The 26,223-nt window shown below is 40.7% G+C and overlaps 1 protein-coding gene across 1 annotated transcript in view; it reads left to right on the top strand.

Moving 5' to 3' along the window:
- Positions 1–4,617: 4,617 nt before the first annotated feature.
- Positions 4,618–26,223, top strand: part of LOC125447859 (heterogeneous nuclear ribonucleoprotein L-like) — a 40,717-nt gene continuing 19,111 nt past the window's right edge. The window contains exons 1-6 of the mRNA XM_059640976.1: positions 4,618–4,785; positions 7,597–7,718; positions 9,668–9,899; positions 12,209–12,296; positions 16,952–17,046; positions 18,770–18,842. Coding sequence (XP_059496959.1) covers positions 4,633–4,785; positions 7,597–7,718; positions 9,668–9,899; positions 12,209–12,296; positions 16,952–17,046; positions 18,770–18,842 — 763 coding nt within the window. The 5' untranslated portion in view covers positions 4,618–4,632. The remainder of the gene's footprint in view (positions 4,786–7,596; positions 7,719–9,667; positions 9,900–12,208; positions 12,297–16,951; positions 17,047–18,769; positions 18,843–26,223) is intronic.

The following is a 26,223-nucleotide window of genomic DNA, read 5'->3' as shown; positions in this document are numbered from 1 at the left end:
TTACAGTTAGAGAGCAGCATTTTATAATGGAGGGCAAGATTGATTGTCCCGAGCAAAGGTCGCCACCATATACTGGCTGGACTCCACCAAGGTCATCCAGATGTTTCCAACATGAAGATGTTGGCAAGAAGTTATACCTGGTGGCCAGCACTGGATGCAGACACAGCTGCATTGGTGTGGAAGTGCCCAGAGTGCTCACAAGGACATAAGCTACTGCCAGCAGCTCTTCCACATTTGTGGGAATGACCAGGTAAACTCTGGCCTCTGCTACTTCTCGACTATGGAGGTCCTTTCATGGGCTCAATGTTCACAGTCATTGTGGACAGCCAGGTAAAGTGGCTGGATGTGCATAGTGTTCATTCCTTAAACTCAGGGATGACAGAAAAACTGTGCACATCTTTTGCAATACATAGGCTCCAGGACAGGTAACGGGCCATTGTTTAGCAGCAGCGAGTTTGAATATTTCCTAAAGTCAAATGGTACTTGGCATAAATGGACAGCTCCATACCATCCATCATCCAATAGCGAGGGAGAAAGAGTAGTCCGCACTTTGAAGACAGGCTTAAAGAAACAGCCTACAGCTTCACCAAAACTAAACATTCCCCGTTCTTATTTGATTATAGGACCACCCTACACACAACAGGGATAGCTCCAGCAGAGTTGCTAATGGAAAGAAGAGTCCACATCAGATTAAAGCTGATCTTTTTGGACTGGGGTGGGGGTGGATGTTAAATGGCATCAGGAATGCCAATGCTGACACAAGACTCTGTTAAGTGAACGAGACAAAATTTGTTGTCGGAACCACAGGACTGGCCCTGCATGAGTAAGATGCATGGTCAATGTGAAGTCAGGTCCAGTGAAATATAAAGTTTGCGTACATGCAACGGTCCTGATACAGCGCATGGACCATGCAAAAGCTTCAAACTTGTCAACATGCAGGAGCAAAACATGCCCAGCTACTCAACAGTCTTTCTGACTGTTCTGGAACTCGTTGGTTCTCCCTCTCTGCCGAGCGTTGACGATGTCTCAGAATCTGAGATGGACGCAGTGGATGTCGCCTCTTTGATGACTTTGCCACCTGAAGAAGAGAATAAATTTCTTCTGAGATGCTCTGGGTGCAGGAGGTGAGTTGCTGTTCTTTACATACCACTTGTATCAGAGGCAGAGTTGGACGAACCTGACCCAGTGGTAGTAAACTTTGTACAATGATTGGAAACTTTTTCACTTCTAACCAATGACATAATTGATAAAGCAGCTGAAGATAGTTGGCCCTAGGACACTACCCTGAGGGACTCCAACACAGATGTCCTGCAGCTGAGATGACTGAACTCCAACAACCTTAGCTTTCTTCTTTTGTACTAGAAATAATTCCAACAAGAGGTTTTCTCTGATACCTATTGAGTAGAAGTTTGAATAGTTTTGCTCGGGCTCATTGGTGCCATACTCTGTTAGCCCAATTGGCTGGATGGCTGGTTTGAGACACAGAGTGTCACCAATGTTGTGGGTTCAGTACTGTGTCAAATACAGCCTTGATGTCAAGGGCAGTCACCGTAACCCTTCCACTGCAGTTCAGCTGTTTTGTCTGTGCTTGAACTCTTTCTGTAAAGAGGTCAGGCCTGATGTAATCTAAACTGAGTTTTACTGGACATGTTATTGCTAAGTAAATACTGCTTGTCAGCAATGTTGATTACCTTTTCCATCACTTTACTGAAGATTGAGAGCAGACTAATGAGGTCATCATTGGCCTCGTTGGATTTCTCCTTTTCTTTGTGTGTAAGTACCTGGGCAATTTCCATATCACCCAGTAAATGCCAGTATTGTAAGTGTACTAGACTTTGCAAGCAAGTTCAGGAGTCCTGTTACTGGAATATTATCAGGTTCAACAGTATTTGGTGACTTTGGCCATTTCTTGACATTACAAAGAGTGATCAAATCAGCTAAAGACTGACATCTGTGAAGCTGGAAACTTCTGGAGAAGGTCAAGATGGGTCACCCACTCCATAGGTTGAAGATTGGTACAAACACTTCAACTTTTTGGATTGATGCTCCTGCATTATTGGAATTTTGTGTGATACTTGTGAAGCTTCCTCCTCCTCCTCCTCCAGTGAGTTTTTTAAATTGTCTGCCACCATTTACAATTGACGTGGCAACTCTGCAGAGCTCAGATTTTCAGCTGGGAAACCTTCATGACAATGAAAAATGTCCTGCGAATAAATATAAACCATGTCCCATATTGTTATTTAAGCCTGAGACTGTTACCTCTTGGAAGCACAAAGGCACCAGGAGCAAGGGAATTAGTTTCAATTACCCCTCCAAGTCATGCAACATTTCAACTCGTCAACGTTTAGCTGATCCTTTAATGTCACTGGACCTGAATCCTGGAAGTCCCTACCGAATGGCACAGTGTTTATAAATTTATGACATGGATTGCAGTGGTTCTAGAAGTTGTTGCATCACAACTTTTTTGAGGACAATTGGTGGGCTATAAATACTGTCCTTGGCAACACTGCCCATATAATGTAAATGAACATTAAAAATCTTAAATATCTTATGATCTATGAAGATGATTATGCAAGTAATGTTGATACATAATTGGAAATAAATGTTCTTTGGAGTTTGTGGATGACTACATCAAGTTTTGTCATTGGCAGGGGGCTGGTATTGAAGGGGGCCACGTCAAATACAGAATTTGTTTGTGTCAACTTCTATCAGTGCCCTCCGTATTTTATGGAACACGAGAGTCTATTTTATCCCCATCTTTCTTGTAGTGATTCTTATGTCAAGGATGTGACACTGGTGAACTGATGAAGAGGGCTCACTGGACCTGAAACGTTAACTCTGATTTATCTCCCTATATGCTACAAGGCCTGCAGAGTTTTTTGAGAAACTTCTGTTTTTGTTTCTGATTTATATAAAATGAAGTGTCTTTTGGATGTCTTCAGTGTTATTTATATATGTGGCGAGAAATTCAGTGGATATGTGAAGCTGGCAGAAGGCATACACAACAGTGGCACACTAACAAAATGAATGGCAGAGCAGACTCCAGTGGCCTCACAGCCTACTCCTGGTTTCTATGACTGCAAATCTTAAGGTATGCATACCTACAAACAGCAGCAACAGCACAACAAAGATCCCACCCACAGGTCTCATTCTCCGGAATTGGCCAAACTCCGTGATATTTTGTTGTAATGCCAAAGATTGATCTTCAGAAATCAAAGCACCTTCTCTGCTCTGGATATTATCTGAATGTGGAATCCCCGTTGAATAACTTCAATCAGTTCTTGACCCACATATTTGAATTTTTTCATTCACACAGGCCAACTCCACCAACATCTGCATTCTGATGTGAACTCATCGACCTGAAACATTAACTTTCTACAGATGAATATTTTCCAGCATGTTATTTAAAATTTTATGTTTCATACAACCCCAGCATCAAAGACATTTTTCCCTCCCCCATCCTTATCTGCCTTACGGAGGGACTATTCTCCCCATGACTCTCATGTCCGCTCCACACTTCCCTCCAACGCCACCACCCCAGGCACTTTTCCCTGCAACCACAGGAAGTGCCACACCTGCCCCTATAACTACTCCCTCCCAGGCCTCAAGAAGACTTTCCACATAAAGCAGATGCTCACCTGCACATCTGCTAATGTGGTATACTGCATCCGCTGTTCCCGTTGTGGCCTGCTCTACATCAGGGAAACCAAGCAGAGGCTTGGGGACCACTTTGCAGAACACCTACGCTTGGTTCTCACTAAACAACTGCACCTCCCAGTCACAAACCACTTTAACTCCCCCTCCCATTCTTCAGGCGACTTGTCCATCCTGGGCCTCCTGCAGTGCCATAATGATGCCACCCAAAGGTTGCAGGAACAGCAACTCATATTCGACTTGGGGACCCTGCAGCCCAATGGTATCAATGTGGATTTCGCAAGCTTCAAAATCTCTCCTTCCCCCACTACATCCCAAAACCAGCCCAGCTCATCCCCACCTCCCTAACTTGTCCTTCCTCCCACCAATCCCCTCATCCCACCTCAAGCCCCAACTCCATCTCCTACCCCCTAACCTCATCCCACCCCATTGACCTGTCCATCCTCCCTGGACTGACCTATCCCCTTCCTACATCCCCACCCATACTCCCCTCTCCACCTATCTTCTCCTCTAACCATCTTCGGTCCGCCTCCCCCTCTCTCCCTATTTATTTCAGAAGCCCCTTCCCCTCCCCCATTTCTGATGAAGGGTCTAGGCCCGAAACATCAGCTTTCCTGCTCCTCTGATGCTGCTTGGCCTGCTGTGTTCATCCAGCTCTACACCTTGTTATCTCAGATTCCCCAGCATCTGCAGTTCCTACTATTTCTAGGCCCGAAACATCAGCTTTCCTGCTACTTGGCTTGCTGTATTCATCCAGCTCCACACCTTGTTGTCCCCCTTACATGCCTTCAGCCTCAAAGCACAGACGGCGCCGCAGGATTTTCATGAATGAACTCCCGACAAAAAACCGCCCAAACGTGGTGAATGACGTACCTTGAGACCAATCAAAGTTGGGAGATGGTGCAGGCGGCGTTCCGATTGGAGGGTGCCTATTGATTGGCGTGAACGCGCCCGGACCGGGACCTGTGGGCGGGGCAAATGGGCCGCTGCTGTGGCCGCCATTTTTGTTTCTCCCTCTCTCATTCTTCCCTTAGCGTGCGAAGTATCGGCCCGTTCGGAGCTGCAGGAACCCGGCAGTCGGAATTGAAGATGGCGGGCAGACACCAGGCTAAGCGTTTCAGGTTCGACAGGGTGAGTGAGTGCCGATGTCGGACGGATGGTTTCTAGTCATAGCGCTTCGAGCGCTCGCACACACTCCCGCCCCCCTTCCACGCATCGTTCTACCCCACAGACACCAGGCAGCAACTGGCAGGCTAACAAAGAGGCTTTGAGGCCTAGGCCGCGGCGAATACATATGGGCCTTCAGAAGGCTGCAGCAAGCATCTGTTTAAAAGTGTGTTCAAACGCGCGGTCTAGATCCAACCCTCCAGGCGATTCAGTCCCATCAGTTCAGCCATCCCTTTTGGTGCAGAAAGAATGCTGTCTTGGTAATTGAAATGAATGCACAATCCTTTCCTTTTGCATCATGCGCCCGCCCTATAAATGCACGGTAACAAAGTGTGAAGCTGGATGAACACAGCAGGACAAGCAGCATTTCAGGAGCACAAACACTGATGTTTCGGGCCTGGACCCTTCATCAGAGAGCATGTGATGAAGGGTCTCGGCCCGAAACGTCAGCTTTTGTGCTCCTGAAATGCTGCTGGGCCTGCTGTGTTCATCCAGCTTCACACTTTGTTATCTTGGATTCTCCAGCATCTGCAGTTCCCATTATCACTATAAATGCATGGTGCCTGCTTTGAGTGTTAAATTTCGGTTTAAATACAGGCTTAACATTTCGCTAAGTCTCTCAGCATAGAGGTGCAAAAAAATCGGATCTCGCCCCTGCCATTTGTTATCTGCGCTGTTGGAAGCTGCGGTGCTTCCGGTAGAGGTTCGCCAGTAGAGCTTTGATTTGGACACGACTGGTTACTTTGTGGTATTGTCAAGTCCAAGGCTATCATCGCCTCAGATACATGTGCGATGTTGTTCTGCAGCGCTGATCAAAAATGGAAACTTAGATTTTCTTTTGTTTCTGTGTGGAGTTAAGAGGCTAGGCTTGATGTGTCTGTATACTTGTTACTGTAAATATCACAGACTTGAGATACTTGTTCTTGTGTGTAACTTGGCACCTGTGTTTAAGGAAGAATGTACAGTATGTAAACTTAAATGGATGTAAAGAAAGTACATTAATTATTGGCATGAGTTTAAGGTGATTGTTGTGAAGAGTGAGATTGTACTTTCTGGTGTTCTAAATGAATGAGAATTGATGATTGAAACATAAGGTTCCAAGAGGACTTGGCACAGTAGGTACTTGAGTCTCTTTTCCCAGGATGGAGGGTCTTGAATTTGGGTCCTTGGCTCAGAATAAGGGAGCATTTTATTCTGATACCAAGACTCTGGACTGCTCTGTTCTGGATAGTTTAAGCTTCTTGTCCCACTGCAGCTATGCTCATAAAAGCACATCGTGCATTCGGTCAGTCTCCTTACTTGTGCCTTGTTGCCAAGTTTTGGAGAATCTTATTTCTAGAAGTTCTAGCTTTTTGTCTTGCTCTTATAACTGGTCCATTTAGTTTCTGTTTCTGTGGTGACTCCTGAAGTTAATCACAATTATTATGGTGCAGAAAGGTGGCATTTGGCCCATTGCCAATCTGCTGTTTTCCCCATATCCCTGCATACTATTTCATTCCAAATAAGCATTCAGTGCCCTCTTAAATGCTGGATTGAACCTGCATTCACCATGTTTTCAGGTAGTGCATTCCATGAGTCTGCCGAGTTGCAAATGGTCCTCAATATTATGCGCTCATCAATGAGCATCCCCACTCTGACTTTAGGATGCATGGAAGATTATTGAAGCAGAGCTAAGGATGATTGAGCCCAGGGCGCTATCTAAGGACCTCCTGCTGTGATGTTGTGGGGCTGAGATGATTAGATTATTTTTGAAAGGCAGAGTGGCCTTTTAAGGAGGGGGTGGTGGCCTGGTGGCATTATCACTGGACTGTCAATCCAGAGACCCAGGTATTCTGGGTACCTGGGTACAAATCCCACCACAGCAAATGGTGAAGTTTGAATTCAGTGAAAAATATGTACATATAAAAGTCTGGATTCATGAACATTGTTATGGTCGATTGTTGGAAAATCCCACCTGGTTCACTGATGTCCTTTAGGGATAGAAACTGCCATCCTTACCTGGCCTACTATAACTGTCTCCAGACCCCCAGTACTGTGATTAACTCTTAACTGCCATCTGGGATTGGCAATAAATGCTGGCCTTCATCCCGTGGACGACTGACTTTTTTTTAAAAAAGCTTTGAAGTAGTTGAAAGGTTATTTCTTCTATTCTTTCCTTCTGCAGGATCGTCGGAGGAATTTTTTTAAAAACTGATTGTGACAATCACACTTAATGTGAATACTTTCTTACATTTACCTTCTACAGTAGGAAACCCAGGTTTTGTGCTAATCTTGCATGCACAGTATTCAATCAGAGAGAAGGATGGAATGTAAGAGTACAGGCTATTTTTCTACTCCTGTTAAATCAGTCTGACTGAAGTGAGCCAATTCACCCATTCAACAGTTAAACATGCATCTCTGGACAATCACTGAAGTTCTTTTAGTAGAAAAGATTTTCAGTGAAATGGCATGACTGATCTGAGAAAAATCAAAAGAACTGCGGATGCTGTAAATCAGGAACAAAAACAAAATTGCTGGGAAAGCTCAGCAGGACTAGCAGCATCTGTGAAGAGAAAAACATAGTTAATGTATCAGGTCCGGTGACCCTTCCTCAGAACTGCGACTAACCTGAGAACTGTTACCTGTAAATATTGTGCTGATTTGCCAAACTGCAAAGGACTGAATAATGAGTACTCACCACAGGTGATCCGAGACATTTAGTTACAGAGAAAATTTTTGTGACTGGATAATGGTGAAATACTATATTGATTAAAAATTGGCTTCTGTTTTGTTCAGGATGGTGGTATTGAAGACCTCAATAAGATTTCTCCATCTCCTGTTATACACATCCGAGGACTGTTGGATGGGGTAATGGAAGTTGATCTTATGGAGGCTCTGCAGGATTTTGGCAATATCAGGTAAGTGAGAGGGAAAAATGTGAGGTGTAGTGCTGACCTGATGTAAAATGTCTCCTGCTAAGGTTCTGAATATTTGCATCTGCAGTGTAAGGAATATGTAACCTTGATATGAGATACAATTTCTATGACTTGCAACATGGCAAGTGCTGACCGTGATGCTTTCTGAGCTTGGAGAGGTGTATTACACAAACAATATTGACCACTTGTCACTTTTGAATAGCATTTCTAATTGGCTAAGACCTGATATTAAAGTTCTTAGAAATAAATTTTACTTCCAAGAATGTTTGATTTTAATCTTGCCTGAGAATGGTGCAACACAGAAGAAGGATTTTTGGCTCCTTGGAACTCCTTGCCTTTTTTTTAAAGAGTACATCATTTGGTTCCAGTCCCCTGCTGTTTCCCCATTGTCACTACAATATCACTAAGTAAGGAGGTCAGTGCAGTAGTTCTTCAGCGAGGATGATGTTTGTTTGTGGTAGGAACTTGTGCATGGAGCAGTTTGATCCCATTTCAGGCACCTAATTAGGAAATCTAGACTAACAGTTTAGTGTAGAACTTTAGAAATGTGGTACTGTTTGGGGTGCTATCTTGTGTGAAACATTAAACCAAAGCCCAGTTTGCACCTTGGTTGGACACTAAAATTCTGTGGTCAAGTTTGTAGAGGATGGGAGTTCTGCCCACCGTCTCAGCCAGCACTTCTTTCCTAAACACCATCTCTAAAACACATCTAGTCATTTACCCACAGTGCTATATATCAGGCGTTCCTGTGCATTCATGATTGTTTCCCACAATACAACAATGACTACACATCAGAAACACTTGATTAAAATATTCTTTTCGGTGCCCTGATGTTGTGAGAGATGCTATACAAATGCAAATTGATGCAGTGCACTTTATAATACTGAATAGTAAATTAAAATTACATGTCTGATACGGTTAGAATTATTAGCATTCTATTAAACTCAGAATTCTAAACAAATATAGAATTTAGTATCAAATACTTCTGTAAGATTTTGTTGTATCTTATTTTGGTGGCTTCATCACTAATGCTACTATGCTCTTGTGCAAAAAATTAGTGTTAGTTGCATGCAGCTCCCTTCCTAAAATTGCAGTAGAAGTAGACCCTTTGAATATTTTTAATGCTAAGGTAGGCTCCCAATGAGCAAAGGGTTGAAGGTTTGTCAGGGGTAGGTAAGAACATGGTATAATCAGATCAGCCACGATCTTATCAAGTTTGGAGCAGCCATGAGGGGCGGAGTGCCCTACTGCTCCTAAATTATATGTCTGAAATGGTGTTTGCACATTCTCCTGTGTGCAATACAGGTTTTTGGTATTGGGACTTGGACAGAAAGTTACGGCAGTTATAATTCATGTTTTGAACTTCTGATTGGTGTGAATTTTGCTTAAATGCTGCGAGTTAAATGTGTTGAAGTTTCTCAACCTAATACTGAGTGTATGTGGGCTATTTGTAAAACTCTTGGAACTGGAACAAGAATCTTGAGATGATGAATGCTTACTCCTAGAAACTGGACTGGCACCTAGAGGACGATACTGACCTAAGTTGTTGATAGGTGTCAAGCTGTTTGAAATGGAAGCGAATGCTTGAATGTTTAATAGTTTTATTCCCTGAAACCATAAAATTAACTCTCTCAGTCAAAATAGACCATTTTTATATGTAATGTGTTTCTATAGCTAGGTTAATTGAGTGGACAAATATCTGGCAAATGGAACATAATGTGGGAAAGTGTAACATTGTCCACTTTTGCTGTTATAATTAACTTCAGGTTTTCAGGAAATTTAAAAAAAAAATTAAACCTTTATATTTTATTCTCTGACTGCTTACTCCAGGTGCAGATTGCTGAACTAACATTGTGTTCTACAAACAAAATCTGAACATTTCAAAAAAATTCCAATTCCTGTTGTTAACTATCCTTGTGCTTGGTTTACAGTTGTGTGATGCTGATGCCCAGGAGAAAGCAAGCATTGGTTGAGTTTGAGGACATCGCTGGTGCATGTAGCTGTGTGAATTACGCAGCAGATAATCCGATCTACGTTGCTGGACAACTGGCCTACGTTTGTTTTTCCACAAGCCAGAAAATTGCCAGACCAGATGATGATGACTCTAAAAGCAATAAAGTCCTGTTGATCACTGTTGCAAATTCTATTTATCCCATCAACACTGTAAGTTTAGCAGAAGCTACGTCACGAATTCGGTTTTCAGCTGTCCCAGTGTAGAGATTCTGTGTTTTTTCTCATGGCAACTTTGCCTTTAATGAGTGAAATGCCCCAAAGTGCTTCAGAAGAATGTTATTAAAACTCTGAGTCATATAATTGAAACATAGGAGGAGCAGTAGGTCATTCAGCCCCTCGAGCTATCTCCATTCTACTCACCTCCTCACCTACTTCGGCAGTATTATCTCCATATCCCTTGATGATATCAATTTCTGGAGATCTCTCAATTCTGTCTTCAGCGTGCTCAAAGACTGAGTTACCACAGCTCTTTGGGCCAGAGAATTCCAAAGAATCAGTAACCTTTGAGTGAAAAAATTGCTCCCCCTTTCAGTCCTTAAATGCCTTGACCCTAGTCAACTAATTTGAGTCAGGCCATTTGGGATGGAAATGTCTTAGTTAGTTTTGAAGCTATGTTCTCTGGTTCAAAACACGCCTCCCCATCTAAACACTACAGAATCTCTCATTTTGTGACAATTTTGTGATTGTCATTGTGAATCATTTTGATAAGATGAATTCAAAGATTGAATTTGAAAGTGCAATTACATCGTATGTTGTCATTCTTTTTACTGTGGCTACAAAGCTCTGGAACTTCCTCCCTAACAGTGTTGCAGGTGCACCTACATCAAATAGACTGCAGTGGTTCAAGAAGGCAGCTTGTCACCTGCTCCTGAATGATGACTAGAGTTGGGTAATGAATGCTGGCACCACCCCCCCCGCCATAACAACAACGTGCTATGAATTAATTTTTAAAAATTGACTGATTTTTTAAAAAGTGCCTTTATACTTTTATGCCATTGTCCATGAGATCCACACATTGATTATTTTGAGGAGTCACTCAGACATGTAAAAAGGAACAAAAACAAAGTTGTTGGGAAGGGTCACCAGACCTGAAACATTAATTCTGGTTTTTTCCTTCACCGATGTTGCCAGACTTGCTGAGCTTTTCCAGCAACTTTGCTTTCGTTCCTGATTCACAGGATCCACAGTTCTTTCGGTTTTTATGTTAAAAGGAACAAAACACCATAATCATGAAAAAAAACACAAGGACATGATAATATTGCCAGCAATCTGCTGATTATAAATTCACAGCAGCATTTTAGTTTTGGTCGGTACTGCAAACTATGAATGCTCTATTCCTCGTGTTTATTGATATCTTCAATGTAGCAAACTGGATTGTAGTGTCACTTGGGCTAGATGCACTCTAACAAGTATAGATCACAATTTCCAATCTAAGATTTAGTATCCAAATGTACAAGGGTACAGACTGCAGAACTGTTTATAGCTGCCGTGTCTGGATAAGCTAGACCTCCAACCCAGCTGAGTTTACTTATTTACACTCTTTTTGTTTTTTTATTATTGCTGGATTGTCCCGAATGATTTTCTTTGTTTGCTTTCTGCTCAAAGCACTAATAAATTTATATCACTGAATGAATTGTTATGAGTGGTAATGTTTGACAAAACTTTTACATTTTATCCCTAAGGTGAGTCTATGATGTTCACAGGTACACAAAGCAGGGCTGAACCTCAAGATCTGGTTAGGCCACTGCAGCCATGTTGCTTCAGTCGATCTGGCCACTGCATTTCAGGAGGGATATGAAGGTCCTTGGGTGGACGAATGCCAAGATCATCTATCAGAATGGTGCTTGAGATTGGAAACTTTAGCTAAACTTAGGCTAGTGAAGCTGGAGTTCTTGGAGCACAGGAGGTTGGGTGGAAATTTGATAGCTGCATAAGATTATGACCGGTTCGGTTGAGGTAGCCAAGGGAAAAACTTTTTGTTTAGCTGATATATAAGGTTCTATAGAACACAAATTTAAGAAATGTTGGGGCAATACGCATAAGAGTTTTTTTTCATGCAGCAAGTTGTATTAACCTGGAATCTGTTGCCTTGCTGAACTAATGAAAGCCAAAATGGTGAGTGATTTTGAAATAAATTACATCGATTATTGAAGATGATAAACTAGCTTGGCTCCTGGGATGGAGTGAGTGAATCGGACTGCCAGGATTAGTCCACAGAGCTGATCAATTTTTATGGGCCCGATGGCCTCTTGTACTGTAAGTGACTATGACGTTATCCTGTTACGAATGCCTTTTTTTTGTTTGTTTTCAACCTCAATCATGTCAAACTCACTAATCATGTTGTGTTTTGCTTCTTTGTCTGTTTTCTTGAGAATTGAGAACTGCTTTAATTGTACCTTTGTAGGTATTTAAATAGGTGTTGTCAAATCTTTACTCTTCACAACTTCCTTGTTTTGCAGGACATTCTGTACACTATTTGCAACCCTTGTGGGCCTGTTCAAAGGATTGTCATCTTCAGAAAGAATGGAATACAGGCAATGGTGGAATATCCTTTCAAATCAATTTTGAAGCAAAATGTTAAGTAAATGTTTTTTAAAGGGGAAAAATAGAATTTGAGCCAGGAAAATAGAAATGATTGTAAGAGTGATTACATGCTCATAGAAAGAAGAGCACCTGAAATAAGTGTTGCTCCATACAGGCAGTGACAGGAGAAATCCTCATGAAAGTTGAGGAAACAGTAACCATGTTGAACAAGTATTTTGTATGTTCCACTGATGGGCTAGTAAGAGCTTCATGTAATTATCAAGAAAAAGAAACAAGTAGTAGCTTATAAGGATCTGAAAAGCTCTTAAGTTCCAGCACCTATTAGTCAATGTCTCAAAAGTTCTAACGAAGTAGACGATGGGTACAGAGATAGTAGGAACTGCTGATGCCGGAGAATCTGAGGTAACAAGGTGTAGAGCTGGATGAACACAGCAGGTCGGGCAGCATCAAAGGAGCAGGAAAGCTGACCTTTCGTGTCTGGACCCTTCTTCAGAAACGGGGGAGGGGAAAGGGACTCCAATAAATAGTGAGAGGGGGAGGCAGATGGAAGGTGGATAAAGGAGCAGGTAGGTTGAGAGGAGATGGACAGGTCGAGGAGGCTTGGAGACTGCTTTGTGGAACACCTGCACTTGGTTCATGACAAACAACTGCACCTCCCAGTCGTGAACCACTTCAGTTCCTCCTCCCACTCCTTGGATGACATGTCCATCCTGGGCTTCCTCCAGAATGCTGCCACCCAAAAGCTGCAGGAACAGCACCTCATATTTCGCTTGGGAGCCCTGCAGCCCATTGGTCTTAATGTGGGCTTCACAAGCTTTACATCCCAAAACCAGCTCAGCTCGACCCTGCCTCCTTGGCCTATCTGTCTTTATTCCCAATTATCCACTCCTCTCACCTCACTGACCAATCCCCGCCTCCTTGACCTGTTGATTTCCTTCAAATGACCAACCCCCACCCCAACTCCCTGCCTAGACTCACGTTTACTGGCTGGCTTCACCTATCTGCTCCTTTATCCACCTACCATCAATGCCTCCCCCTTCTTTCCAAGTATTCCAGAGTCCCCTTCCCTTCCCCCATCTCTGAAGAAGGGTCCGGATCCAAAATGCCAGCTGGCCTGCTGTGTTCATCCAGTTCAACACCTTGTTATCTTAGATGATGGATGTACTGGTTTTTATTTTCTAAAGTTCTTTTATTCCAGAATGGTTCCATTGGCTAGGAATGTTATAATTATAAACCCACTGTTCAAAAAGGAAGGAGAGAGAGCGAGAGAGAAGTTTGAACTACAGGCAAATTACTGTGACATCAGTAACTGGGGAAACTTCTTGAATCTTTAAAATTGAGAAAGTCTTAATTGTGCAGTTGGAAAACCATTATGAGACAAATAGTTGCTAATAGGACCATTAGTAGCTGACGGTGGGTTGTGGTAGAAGCCCATATGATGGCAAGGCCTGGTGTTGGGTTAAGGACATGGGAGAAGGTGCTTGGGCACTGAAATTACTGAACTCAGTATTGAGCCCAGAAGGCATTTGTAAGTAATTTTATTCTAACAAATATTAATTTTGAGGAACAAATTGGAAGGCCAGGCAGGAACAAAAACAGAGCTTGCTGAAAAACATAGGTTTGGCAGCATCTGTGGCAAGAAAGCAGAGCTGATGTTTTGGGTTCAGTGACCCTCCTTCAGTATTGACTGTGTGGCTAAGAAAAGGTCACTGGGTGTTGGGGGACTAGTGGCTTGGTGGGGAAGGAGGAGACAGAGTAAGTGATGGATGGAGATGGAGCCCAGACAGAGAGAGAAACAGTTGGGCAGGCAAAAGAATAGGTAAAGTTCAATCTAGGAGAATAAATAGCTGCTGATGGGACCATTAGTAGCTGACGCTGGATTGTGGTAGCAGCCCATGTGATGGAAAGATGAGAGTGTGTTGGGCTAAGGACATGGATCTAAAATTATTGAACTCAATATTTTCGCGTCCAGAAGGCTGCAGGGTGCCCAAGCATAAATTAAGTTGTTGTTCTTCTAGCTTGTGCTGAGCTTTGCTAAAGCACTAGCAGGCCCAAGACAAGACAGTTATTGCCCACCATGGTGTGTTGAAGTGGCAGGCAGCTGTAAGCCGACAGGAGTCATTATTGTAGCTTGCTTGAATTTTCACCAGGCGTTTGTGTGCGGTTTAAGCTTTATCCTCACAGAATTGGATGTAATACATGAACTTGAAGATTTGTTAATGAACGGGAAGTGGAGAAGAGGGATAAATGTTGGGAAGTAAGGATTTTCACCTTCATAACACAGAAGCATAGAGGATAGGAGCAGGAGTTGGCCACTTGACCCTTTGATCCTGCTTTGTCATTCACTATGACCATAGCTGATCATAGAGTTCAATGAACTAATTCCACCCTCCCCCATATCCTTGATTCCTTTAGCCAGAAGAACAGACCACCTATTTGATAACACACAATGTTTGGCGTCAATCACTTTCTGTAGTAATTAATTCTACAGGCATACTGTTTTTGATGTGTAGAAATTTCTCCTCATCTCAGTCCTAAAATGTTTTATCTCATATCTTCAAACTTTGACCTGATTGTAGACTCCCCCACCATCGGAATACCTTCCTGCATCTAACCTGTCTGGTCTTCTTAGAAGTTGAGATTTTGATGAAATCTTGCATTATTCTTCTCAACTTCATTGAATTCAATTCTAACTGATTCAATCTCTCCTCATGCATCAGTCCTGCCATCCCAGGAATCAATTTGGTAAACTTTTGTTAATGAACAGGAGGTGGAGAAGTAAGGGTAAATCTTTGCTGCACTCCATCTGGCAAGAACATCCTTCATCAGATAAGGAGGCCAAAACTGCACTTGATATTCCATGATATGAGGTATGACCTCATCAATGATTTGTATAATTGCAGCAAGGCATCTTGTTCCAGGATCCTCTTGCTGTGAAGGCCATAATGTGCCTTCTTTATTGCTTGCTGCATTTGCACACTCTCTCTGGTGTATGAGGATACTCAGGTTTTGTTGAACATTCCCCCCCCCCGCCCCCGCCCCTCAATTTATAGCCATGCAAATAATTATTTGCGTTCCTATTTTTGCTGCCAAAGTGGATAAACAGTGTGGAACTTTTAGATAATGATGTTCAAAGACACTTCTATAAGAAACACACTTTCATTCAGGTACGTCAAGCAATTAAGGAAAACAGTGCTGACCTTATTACAAGAGAATTGATAAACAAGAATAAAGATATGTTGCTACAGTTATATAAAGCTTTGGGATCACACCAGTTATTTTGTGCAGTTTTAATTTCCATATTTGACAATTGTTAGACTGTGTAATTGGGCCTTTCTCTTCATTCAGAAAAATTATTTAATGAAAACAGATAATGCAATAGCTTGACAAGTTATATGGTTTGTGGAATTTAAAATCCAGGGGCATAATCTTGGGATAGGAGCCCTGGGACTCATTTAGCACTAGGATGAGAAATTTCTTCACTTGATGAGGTCTGAATATTAGGAATTCTGTATTAGCGGTTGTGGGTGCTCTACTGTTAAGTAGATTAAAAGTTGAGATAGATGAACAAGAGTTGGCTGCTCTGAACTTTGAACTCTGCTCTATTATAAGATGGTGGCTGATCCAATCACTCCACATTCCAGAATTTGACCCTGTTACCAAACTGCTTTGAGCACGTTTATGTTTCGTTAAATATGGGGACCAATGCTTTATATAGTAACCTTTACCAAGGGATGGGGGAAGTCCAAAACTAGGTTTGAGGCGAGAAGGGAAAGATTTAAAAAGTACCTGAGGGGTAACCTACACACACCGTGCTCTTGTGTGAAGATGGAATGAGCTGCAGAGGAAGTGGTGGCAATGAATACAATTAGAACACTTAAAAGGCATTTGGATGGGTAAATGAATAGGAAGGATTTAGAGGGATATGAGCCAAATGCTGGAAAATGGGACTAGGTCAGATTGGGATGTTTGGTCAATGTGGACAAGTTGGACTGAAGGATTTGTTTTGTGCTATATAATTCTATGATGCTTCAGCAGATCCGAATAAGGAACATTCAGTCGAGCTGGGGCATACTGAATGTTGCAGTAAGAATGAATGGCAGCAGTACACTCTTTTGCATTCTTGCTTGTTCCTGATCTGTTCCTGTAATTTGGTTATTCTCATAAAAGTTTGTGTAATGCCACAGGGCTATCTTGTCTGGAGGTTATTAACCACAGTCTACGCTGTGCTTCACAGTGGCATTTACCTAAATGGAAATGCTCACCCAAAAATAACATTCTGCACATTGAAACGCTGTACAGTACTTTTGTTTTGCATCATCTTCCCTACTTGTCTGCCACAAAAGCATTAGACACTGATAACCTATTGTTATTCCTAGAACATTTGAATCATTGCAGGAATTTCACCATTTGATTGCCAGTCTAAGTGATGATGGTTGTGTGCTCTTTGAGCAGCCTCTGTACATGCAGCAAGCATTCAGCTGTCCTGGAAGTGCGAACCTAATTATCTCTCCATGACATTACATTAGGTCCATGCTTAGTGCTGCATTTATTGTCTAAACCATTGAGGGGAGCTGTTGAGCTTCCATCTGAAAATATTCATTGTCACCTTTATTGTGAAATATGTCAATATCTATTTGCCTTAATTCAACACACATTTGACTCTGTTCAAAGCGCACAGAAGGCCAAAGCATCCCTTAATGGTGCCGATATCTATTCTGGATGTTGTACTTTGAAAATAGAATATGCTAAGGTAAATATACGTGGTAAAATGCTGATTGCACTTGCAAAAGTGATTGTGTTAGATAAACTGCATTGTGGTATTTGTTCTCATTGCTCTGGATGACTGGAAACTATTGGCATCTATTCTGTTATTAAACTCTTGTCACCTCCCCACAAACTCCTAATCTGGCAGTTTGCCCTACTATTTTCCTGAAGCTGGTGATGGCTTGGATGTGGTTTTGAGAACAGCTCTCCAGATGTCTTGCCCAAATGGTAAGCCTGGATAGTAAATGTTGATGTTTGAGCGTAGAGTGTGTTACAGCTAGTTGAGCTTCATCTGGTCCCATGGTATGCTTGCATGTGCTTTCCAACAGTTCAATGTATAACGCCAATAAGCAGCAGAAATTATGCTTATCTTCAAATCTTTTTTATTCTGAAGCTAATTGTAGTGCTAGTTCCTGTTCTGAAAGACACATAATTCAGCATTTACCAGAAGTTGATTCTGACACCTTATGGGTGTGTGACCTGGTGCTGTATTGTGTTCTAATCAGGGTCATTTGTGTGGTTGGCAGTTTAGATTACTCTTTGTTCTTGGACTAATTTTTTCAAAGGTGAATTAATTTATTAATATGGTGCAGGGTAATCTGGTCCCAATTGTGGATGGTAAATGATAATGGTCTAAGTTAAATATTTGCGTAGTCAACTATATGGACTTAATTCTTAGGCAATTAACAACCACCCCATTCATTAATATTTATTATGACCCTGATGCAAAGTTTTACGAAATATTGTGCAGCCATCACATCTCCATGACATCAGTACAACCGTTCTTCAGGATAGTTGTCTAGGCCAGCCACCTTCAGTTGTTTCATCAATGACCTTCCCTTTAGCTTAAGGTCAGAAGCTATTTGGTTTGATGGTTGAGCATTATTTGAGCAGTTTCAGCCTATATGCAGTAAGACCTAGAATAGCTGTTCAGAAAGTGTGAACTTAATTATCTTCCCTGATGTTAAATTGCATTACCTGGATTCACGCAATCAACATCCTTGAGTTTGCCATTGAACAGAACTAACTGGACCAGTCATATAAATTTATTGCTACAAATCCTTGAATAGTATTCCATCTGTCAGCTGATATGTTTATTCTCAATTGTGCACTGTGGCAACAATGTTACTAACTACAAGGTGCACTGCAGCAATTTTCCAAGAGCCTTTTGACCTTCTAAATCCTTGACTATTTTGACCTCAGCTTGAAAGACAAGGGCGTCAGTGTGTTAGAACACTATGACCTGCAAGACTCCTTCCAAGTCTCACCATCTTGACTTGGAATTATATCCCCATTCTTTATTGTCAGTGGGTCAAAGACCTGGAACTCCCTCCTAAGCAGCACTCTGCAGTGTTCATGGAGGTGGCTCAGCACCATCTTCTCGAAGCTATTTAGTGATGGGCAATAAATGTTGGCTTTATTCCTGCTGAATTTACTAAAACTTGGGAAAGGGCTGTAAATAATTTGTTGGACATAAATTTGATAGCCCATGTTTGCGAGGAGTTGCTCTCTTAGGAAGTCATGATGGACATGTATCTGCCTTCAGGAGTTTGTTTTGAATGCTGTTCGTTTTCGTTTCCATTTCACAAGTGAGCCAATGAACACATTGGTTAAAAAGTCTCTTATCTGAGATATCTTAGCCATTGTCTTGTGATGCCTTCTATGAACTAGACTCACTGCTCCATACAATGCCTTATTTTCTGTTGCAGCCAACTCGTTTGAATGTCTTTAAGAATGATGCTGATACCTGGGATTATGTAAACCCTAATCCTGGTAGACCAGGTAAGATTATAATTTAAAATTTTAATGTAGTCCCCTCTTGCATAGCTTGTCTTTACTCTCTGCTTCTGTTCAGTTTTATTTCCTGTTGACAAACATATTGTAGAACCTCTGACCTTCAACCACACATAATTGGCACAATGTAATAAAATTATCTTGTACCTCATCTTTGTGTATGTGGAATACAGGAATGTAAACATCTGGAAGTGAGAAGTGCAAAACTGTAGGGCTGAGATTTTTGAAAATGTTTTATGGTTTTCTTTTAAACTTTTTCCTCTTTTTGAGGCAACCTGCCGTTTTACTGAAGTTGGGGTGATTTTGTAGTCCTTCAGCTATTGCTGATTATCAGATTAGTAGGGCTGACTTTAAAACACTCCCACCTGTGTTCAAATCCTTTCATCATCTTTTCCTCCTCCTCTTTGGGACTCTGCACTTCACTAATTTTGGCCTCTTGTGCGTCTCCCATTTCCTTCATCCACCTTTTGAGCCCCTATCTTCGTAGGCAGCCAGCAATGAGATGGCCCCCGAACCTGTCTTATGTAGGAAGTCAGTATCTCTCCTTCTGTGAGGCCACCCTTAAACTTAGTTTTTTTTGTGGTACTCCTTCCTAATGTCTTCCTCTATGCTGTGAATTACAATTTTATTAATTTTGAATCGCCTTGGAACTGTTATTCTACACTAAAAACATTCTATAAATGCAATTGGTTCAGCCTTGGTTAAATTTGTCTAAGAAATTAACGCAGTGAGGGTTTGTATTGGTGGCTCAAACACTTGAGAGACTGGCAAATTCTTGCAGGTGAGGAATTGACTGATGAATGGATTTTTGAAGCTTGATGTGTAGGGCTTGTTTTATCTATTTAAAGTAACAAATCTTTTTTTGAAAAGAAGATTAACCCTGGGGAGGGAAGAACATTTAATTCATTTATTCACTTGCTGTTTTACAGCTTATTTTGTTAATTAATGACCAGGTTTTGTTGGTGTTTTACAAAACCAGTGTTCAAATTGAACTGGATTAGTTTATTTAAATTCTTGAAGCACATTTGCCCAGATTTGAGGGAAGTCAGCAATTGAGCACACTGGGAGCTAGGGGTCAGATTTGGGACGTTTTAAAATACGTGAATTTTAGAAAATTAAGGAAATGTGGTTATAGAATTACGTGGATTAGTTAAGTAAACCTGTAATATGGCTGTGATAAGTATAATACCAACAAATACAGGAAATACTGGTTGGGCACTATCTGTGCATGGACAATCAGCTAATGTTTCAAGTTGGTGACCTTTTGTTAGAACTTGGATTGTCACAGTTTGCCAGAGTTTATTGGGATGTGATAGTTTTCCAGAAATTGGGTGTTTTTTTTAAATTGCCTCTCCATTGAATTAAATGTTCCTAGTAGTTAGGGAAATATTTATCATTGTTCTGCATATGTGAATATCAATAAGTGTGACTATCTTTGGTTCTCCTTTCTATAGTGCCAATTAATGTTCAGGAATGAGATTTTTAATATCAACTCTGATGGCACTTGGGGTTTCCAGCTCTCGTGTACATGCTTGGGTGGATAGCTTTGTGTGTAAATGCTCCCTAATTTCATTCTTGTGAGATCTGCTCTTTTTTTAAAAGACTGTACCCATCGACGGTCCAAATCAGTGGAACTATCTGCTGTTTTCTGCTTTAATGTCTTGAAAACTGGCATTTAACCATTTAAATTCCAGGGAGTACAATCCTAGTTTGTGTATTTTCTGCTCAAAGTTCTGAGACGTCAGCAGCCTGATTGGTTATTTTATTTAATTTCTCTTAATCATAGAATAGAATTATGACTTGTACTGTTTGGTTGTAGGATTAGAACATGTAGCATGTAATGCTATATTACTATTCCACATGCACACTCGCTTTAGTTAATATGTGCTCCTGTCTGACGGGTATCTAATTTACCTGATAAAAATTGTTCAACCTGGACCCTAAGTCATTAATAGTGATTGAAGGTCAAAGGTTATGTCTTGAACCTGCACTCAGCTAAGCTTCCAGCACCTTGTGTTAAGAATAGTAGTAGTGATTTGTTCTATGTTGGCAATGAGGTTCCCCAATCCTGCCACATTTGGAGTACTTAGCTTAGGATTGGTGTGAGCAAGGTGACAATATAGTAGTCATTCAAGCACTCTGGCATCTCCACAACTGCAGTTCTAGTCCCCTTTAAATATTTTGATCAAGCACAAACATTTAGATTTCTTAGATTCACAGCAGTCACCAACTACATATGTAAATCCATAAACAATGCTGCAATTCAATTTAATAAAGTTACACTTCCATGGAACTTAGATACTTGTATAGCATTCAAAGTGGTCCACTTAGCAATAAATCACAAATTTCATATTATCACTTATACCCAAACCACTGACTTTCATATCCTACTAATAGGTTTGTTTGGTGACATTTAATTCATAACTTCATGTTCCCCTAGTCACTACTCCAACCAGTAAAACTTGTAATACATCACATTAATGTGCAGCTGACAATGTTTAGTAGGTCCTATTCAAGTTCCACTAGACGGCATAGAAGTGGTGTTTTTTTTAAGTTTAGAGTGAATTGTATAAACATTTCACATTTGCTGTTCTGTTCAGGTGATACACAGGTGGCAATAGTGCACTGTGCTGCTGCTTGGGGTAGGGGTGCATAGTGATAAGATGGATCCAGGCCATCCATTGAGTATGGTTTAAGTTGCGCAATAATTTGCCTATCTCCTGCAGTTCTTATACTCATTAATTAATGCATCTCACTAGGCTCATCCATGTGCTTATAATTAAACCAAAACGTGTGACGTAGTATACTCATGAAAATGTAAATATTTTCATGTATTGCAATGCATTGCAAAATATCTTAATACATTTGTCCTTTTGTTCCCAATGAATAGTTGATTTAACTGTTACAGTTAGAAATTTAGTTCACAGCATTGCATAGGCAATTCATCTTGCCATTTGTTTAAAAAATGTTCTGTCACTTGGTTAACAAATTGGAAACAACATATTGTGTTGATTTCAAGACTTGAACTTTGAGCTGGTGATTTGTTCTTGTGCATCTCTAGGTTGAAATCACTCTACCTATTCTCCATTGGAAAGCTATTGGTTAAGTAACTGCAAACCTAACTTAATAGTCAGGAGCTCAAGAATGAAATTTCACCTGCAATTATAATTTCCACAGCACTGGTCAGGTTCCCTGCTGTAAGGAAGCTTTGACAAATAAGGCAACCTGAAATTGATGATAAATAAGCCTCTAAATCATCTGCAATTCTTATTACAACATTCGACAACCTACAATATCCAACTCACCTCAATGTGATTGTTGTATTTGAGATTTCAAAACTAGCCACCTTGTTGCCATCTATTCGAATCAATTCACGTGTACTGTGAGGTGGAATTCAGTTGTGGATCAGTGAATAATATCACCTCAGTTTTGCCTGAGCCTCTTCACCAAACGTGAGCAGCAATTTCCACATGGATTCCGAGTTCTTGTTCGAGATTTGTAAGCACATTAACCTGTCACCTCATCGCTATTCAATGTAAATACTTTGCACATTGCTTCAAATTTCTGTTACTATGTTCATACTTAACCTACAGGCTGCCATTTTAATAAACTTGCACTAAAAATGACCTATCAGTTAATGTATGTACAATAATGTTTTCATGTCTATCCTTTACTCTGTACAGCCACAATTTTTGTCTGATGAAAATGAATTGAGAAAGTTCAGCTTTTTTTTTCCACTTGCCTCTTGCTTTCTTTCCATGTTTCCACAATAATACTGATTGTACCGCAGTGTTTAATTAACTTTTAAAATCTGCTCTTGATTCTTTCAGTGAATAAGATCATCTCAGTGGCAATGGAATGTTGAACATTCCTCTGTGGAGAGGAATGGGCCACATACTGTAGGACTGGTTCACCTTGTTTACACTGCTCTTTAATTTTTTTCAATTTGAATATGTAGAGAATGGGAGGACTGATACATAATTGAAGATTAAGCAATGTTTGATGTTTTTGGCTTTAATTGGTTGCGATAAACTAAGTTGATAGATATTTTGGCATAGAAGTATTGTCCCTTTTAATATTGCAAGTCCTATATTCTTTACTGAAACTGCCTTCAATTGTTTATATTGATTGCTGTGTTGAAACGTGGATTTATTTTTAAATGAGCCAACTATTCTAACGTGCTGACCAGAAATCGAAGGTTGCTGGAAGCTTATCCTTTGCGTACAGCGAGCCTTCGGCTTTTTCTCAACAGTCTCTATTCACTGCCTACAACACAAGATGCTCACTTCTATACACATATATAATGATGAACGTTACCATCGCTGGATGTGGACTGCATGCACAGGTTGTCATGTAGCTAGTACTGTGCAAAAGGAAGGGGTGAGAGTGGCAATCCATGTGATCCCCACAGCATTCACAAGAAAACACAATGAATGAGGAAGCTCGTCAAGCTGTTGAGACCATGAAATACCTGAATAATTTCACCTCATATGTCCTGTTTTTCATTATAATCTTGTTCACCAACCTCTAACAAGGTGAAGACACTGAAATAGTTCATCTACAAAGCCTTTTCTACCCATTAACTTCAAAAAAAAAAGACACATTCTTGCTCTACTTGATGTGCACTGAAAGTCAGCATTCTATCTTCCACTAAATGCTCCAACCATACAGAATCTCTGAAGGATACCAGTTCCTTTCACTGGGCAGACCATTCTACAGCCAGAGCCAGTCACCTCTGCAGGAGAAGTCACTGATATCAACTGTGAGCCGGTACAGTCAGTGCTAAAAGTACATGAGAGCTTGAGGGCAATTAAGCATTTAAAAAAAAAACTGAAGAACCATAATGTTTATAAGACCATGACTTTTTTCCTCTCTGGATTTAACTTTTTTGTAAACTTTCTGTATGACACGGGGCAGCATGTTGTTCTATTTATGCAACGTCGTTTGAAAACTAAAGTTTGAAAGTCCAAAAAGTGCCCTTTTGTAATCAGGGTGTATTAAACAAAAAGTACTTCCATTGTTTCAATAGCTGCCTAGTATTTTGTTGGTTATTTTTAATGTGTAGGTGCCAGTGTCTGTTTTGAAATATGTGTGAAATAGTGCTGCAAGACCATTTAAAACCCGTAAGCAAGATGCATCTGTATTGGAAGCGAGCAGCTTTCATTTCCCAACCTTATGCTGTCTGTTGGGCAAATGTTTAGAAAGGAGATGACAGGGCAAGACCAGCTGCATTCAGGGACCATGTAGTTTTCAAGAGTCTGATATGCAGAAAAATAAGATTGATATTCAAAATGCTTAAATTGACAAAAAGGTGATAACCAGATGTCAGGTAATGATGGGACAATGGGAGGCATCATGAAAGAATTGGGAACGTAGAGTGGGAATAGCTAAAAAGCATGGAGAGATGGGCATATGTAGTGTAGCATAAAATGGCAAAGCAGCATTTTGGTGGGGCAGTGGGAATTGAGCAGCTTAGGGAAAATCAGATAACACCACTGCTGCCAACATGTGATAGTGGTTCCCAAATCAGGCATTGACCTGTTTAAGCTTTTTCATACCTGTATCAGTACTGGCATGCCACGTCATAGCTATTGTTGGAGAGAGTCTGGCAACTGTGTTGTCTAAAGTGATTTGTTAGATTTGCCATAAGTATGGTGAAGATTGGCTTAGGATTTTCCTTGATCCTTTCTTGGCACTTCCTTTGGATGGAAGAATTCCAGGGTAGAGCAGTGAGAATGTCATTGATGCCAGTGGTGCAGAGTTGCTGTGATATTCTTGCTTGACTTAACTGACCAAACTTAGTGATCCCATGTAAGCCACCCTCAGGGCATTGGGAGGGTGGGAGTAGCAGAGTGAAGGACAAGTTGATTTTAGCCACATTTGGTGAGAGGTTTTGCTTTGCAGGGAAAGATAGGGAGCAGTGTATAATTGTTTTTGAGAAACCTCATCTTTATAAAGAATAGTGGTGACTTTTAAAAAAATATGGCTGATGCAAGGCTGCCTCAAAATTAACCTTTCTGAATCTGCTCTTTAGAAATGCAGTACGCTTTATAAAGACTTTCACCTTCCTATTTAGACACAATTTCAGCAAACCAAATGTACTGCAGCTTCAAAGAACTTCCATCTGCCTGCATATTGTGCATCTCAAGATAACGTTGCATAAGAGAAACAAGGTGACAAGGTCCCATAGAAATAAATACATTTCTCTGTTTCACCGTATCGCTCGTGGGTTTTACATTGCAGTTCTGTCTGTCTATACATGCCTCGAATGATGACTGTTATCTTGAGTCCTAAATGCTTTGCAAGATATTCATTATATCAGAAGCTTCCTTGGCTTATATAAATTCAATCATCGTGATTCATTTATATCATGGTCAGATATATGCAGGGGTGAATCTTTCCCTCTCAATCCTGGATTTTCCTCTTTCTGCACATATTCAGCTCTTCTTGTATATAAACAAGACCTTGATCTCCCTGTGATTAATTCTCGCTGCATTCAGGGACCATGTAGTTTTCAAGTTCATTGCCAGACCAAACTGAGGAGCAGAATATTGCATGAAATTGCACAGGGAATCTGTTATGTAATGTGTCATCTAATCAGAGTTCTTTTTTCACTAAACTTGCAAAATGCTTCGGTGCAAATGGAGGTTATTTGGCCCTATTCTGAAATTGTAAGCCAATGAACAGTGCTTAACTATCCATTTGTAATTCCAGATTTCGCCCTGAATACTTTCTGATTTGAGTTGTTAAAAGTACATTACAAATTATTTTAAAAAGATGTTTACAGAATTTGAGTATTGTTGAAAAAAGACATTTTGCAGGAAATTCCCAAGTAAAAATCAAACATTCATATTGTGTGGAGTACCATTTGTTTTCCCTTTACTTCAGTATTTCTTGCAAATTGTCTTCAGTTCGAGATGAGAAGCTTCGATTTTACAATGTTAATTTCCAGCAATTCTTATTCTTTTAAGCTACAAAGACCAATGTGAGCAGTGGCCGTGAAATGGATGAGCTGAATACCATGGTTCAGTCATAGTTCAGGACAAGTGAGCCTTCGTTATAGAACTCTTTTGACAGTTATGGTTTGTTGCCGAACACCACCATGTGATGGAGAGCATAAGCTTACTATGTAAACTTTGTGATGCCTATAGCCATCCAGACAGTATTAGGAGCAAAAGAGTAAAGACCAATCTGTAGAAATACTAAACCAATTTTAAAAACATGCCTCCATGCGACTGTTGGTCTGTTAATATGATCGATTTGTCACTTCAATGTTTTACGTCCTATTTACATAAGGTATTTGGAATGTGGGGGCAATAGTTCATTTGTAATAAAATGACCAAGTCCCTTTGCTAATCATTATAAAAAA

The sequence above is a fragment of the Stegostoma tigrinum genome, chromosome 39 (assembly GCF_030684315.1).
Source record: "Stegostoma tigrinum isolate sSteTig4 chromosome 39, sSteTig4.hap1, whole genome shotgun sequence".
Classification (NCBI taxonomy): domain Eukaryota; kingdom Metazoa; phylum Chordata; class Chondrichthyes; order Orectolobiformes; family Stegostomatidae; genus Stegostoma; species Stegostoma tigrinum.
This window is presented reverse-complemented; position numbering and strand designations above follow the sequence as displayed.